The sequence below is a fragment of the Oratosquilla oratoria genome, chromosome 13 (genome assembly GCF_046742065.1).
Source record: "Oratosquilla oratoria isolate Oo_2021 chromosome 13, ASM4674206v1, whole genome shotgun sequence".
NCBI lineage: Eukaryota > Metazoa > Arthropoda > Malacostraca > Stomatopoda > Squillidae > Oratosquilla > Oratosquilla oratoria.
This window is the reverse complement of record NC_134789.1, coordinates 66,369,634-66,371,915: the sequence shown is the minus strand read 5'-3', so window position 1 is coordinate 66,371,915 and position 2,282 is coordinate 66,369,634. Positions and strand designations below refer to the sequence as shown.

General features: G+C 37.0%; 1 protein-coding gene across 1 annotated transcript in view; it reads right to left on the bottom strand.

Moving 5' to 3' along the window:
• Window positions 1-1,164: 1,164 nt before the first annotated feature.
• The window catches only part of LOC143032277 (uncharacterized), a 22,691-nt gene continuing 21,573 nt past the window's right edge, over window positions 1,165-2,282 (bottom strand). The window contains exons 4-5 of the mRNA XM_076196749.1: window positions 1,310-1,435; window positions 1,165-1,191 (exon numbers count right to left, since the gene is read on the bottom strand). Coding sequence (XP_076052864.1) covers window positions 1,165-1,191; window positions 1,310-1,435 — 153 coding nt within the window. The remainder of the gene's footprint in view (window positions 1,192-1,309; window positions 1,436-2,282) is intronic.

Genomic DNA, 2,282 nt, shown 5'->3' with positions numbered 1-2,282 from the left:
AAATTAAGTAGTGACGTCGGAACAGAGATGGCTTAGTGAGTGGATTGGGGATCCCAAGCGGGAGTCCTCTGGTGTCGTGACAAGCCTGGCCCATAGGTGCATCGTGACAGTGTGTGTGTGTGTGTGTGTGTGTGTGTGTGTGTGTGTGTGTGTGTGTGTGTGTGTGTGTGTGTGTGTGTGTGTGTGTGTTTTGCCCTAATTGTAATATACAGGACAGGAGCAATAACTGTGGGTCTTGTGTCCTCTACGATTAACACTGTGTGCGTGCGCATGCGCACGTATGTGTGTGTAAATTTAACACCTGTCCATCAAGGAGTCTTCTAAAACTTATTCAATGGCTGTATACCAATTGCAGTTGTCGACAAGTCTATCAAAAGAAACCCTATGTGAGGGCTGATAGCTATCCTTAGTTGCTCTCTACACCTTTTTCCTTTCATGATTCTGTTCATCATCAGGTGGACAAATGTCCCCTTACTTTATTTCTTCTCCTTTTACATTTGTTCATCGGCAATAAACAAATGACCTGCTCAAAGACATTTGCTCCCTCTCCTACTTAACCTCTCCTAGATTCCAATAACCTCTTTACTCGGATCATAAAGCAAAACGTAGTACATGGTGTTTGTTTAGATATATTTGGGGGTTGTCAACCTAACCTAACAAAACCTAATCTAACCTAACAAATCCTAACTTAACCTAACAAAACCTATTAAAACTTAATCTAATCTAACAAAACCTAACAAAATTTAATCCAACCAAATCTAATATAACAAAACTTAATCCAACCAAATCTAATATAACAAAACTTAACATAACCTAACAAAACCTATCCTAACCCAACCTAGTCTAACCTTTCCTAATCTAACCTAACCTAACCTAACCTAACCTAACCTAACCTAACCTAAGCTAATCTAACCTAAGCTAACTTAACCTAACCTACCCTAACCTAACCTAACCTAACCTAACCTAACCTAACTCAACCTAGCCTAACCTAACCAACTTAATTTCTTCTTGACCTTTGATCACTTTACTTTATCATTAAGGGAATATTTTTGATTGGGTATTTCTTTCCTGGGGGGAATTTTTTCCATGTAAGATTTTTTTTTTTTTTATTATTATTATTATCATCATTTTTTTTTTGTGGGAGGATATTTTCCTGTGGAGATGCTATTTCCGGCCACCATCATATTTACCCTAATAAGAAGAAACAAATATTGAATTTTATGTTGTCTAAGCCCTGAAGTTTGACCTTCCAGTGAATGAAGCCGTCTGGCAACAAGTCCAGTGAAGAACTACGGGAGGAGGCACTTACCACTGGAAGAAGGCATCGGCTCACAAGACTTGATAGCACGGGCGTGTCAACACACCAAGATAAAGGTAGGTATACTCGTGTTAATACAATCAAAATGTTTTGAGTTGATTTTTCGACACAAAACTTCTGCAAGAAAGAATTTATGGAAAGAAAATATACCAAACAGATATGAATCAAATTACAGGGAATAGAGCAAGTGAAATATAGCAAAATAATATTTCAACATGATTATTTCATGAAGTAGGTCTAACTTGGTTTAATGTATTATTCGCAGTTTACACCACATTATTATAATCAATTCAAGAGGTTTAAACTAACTCGGTTACCCTTTAAAGACCAGTAACATACCTCATAGTTCTGTCTACTTCTATTTAGAGTTGAATCTATTAATATCTAGAAATAGGTGATTAATTCTCTCAACTCAGAACCATTTAGGATTAGGGATTAAGGTAAAAAGGGAGAGAAGCGTCTTAAAGGGAAGAATAAATGGGAGCAGGCGAGTCCGTATTCAAAACTAGAAACCAACTCTTGCACTTAGATTAAGCCTAGTAAGTCAAACTTTCTATGAACGCTAGTTAGATAAACGACTATAGATCATCTTATGTCTGATCATCTTGTTTCTTTCTTCATTCTTAGTTTTCTCTCTTCCTCTTCCTACTTATCCTCCTTCGCTAATATTCTAGAGCAGTCATCCTCAACGGGGGCGAAAAACGTCACAGGTATTGCTTCTAACTGACGAATTTGAAGCCTAATATTAAAGATCTAGCAGCGAAGCACCAGCCAGGCCCAAGGATCTCATTAAAACACATCGTAAGTGAAACATTTTAAATTAGTTGTTTATCATTGTTGCAATAATTTTTATTATTATTTTCCAATTAAGGGGGGCGATCTCTTTTTTTTTAATTGAAAAAGGGGGCGATATGTCTAAAAAGGTTGAGAAACTCTGTTCTAGAGGAATTAGGAAGCGTCAGCA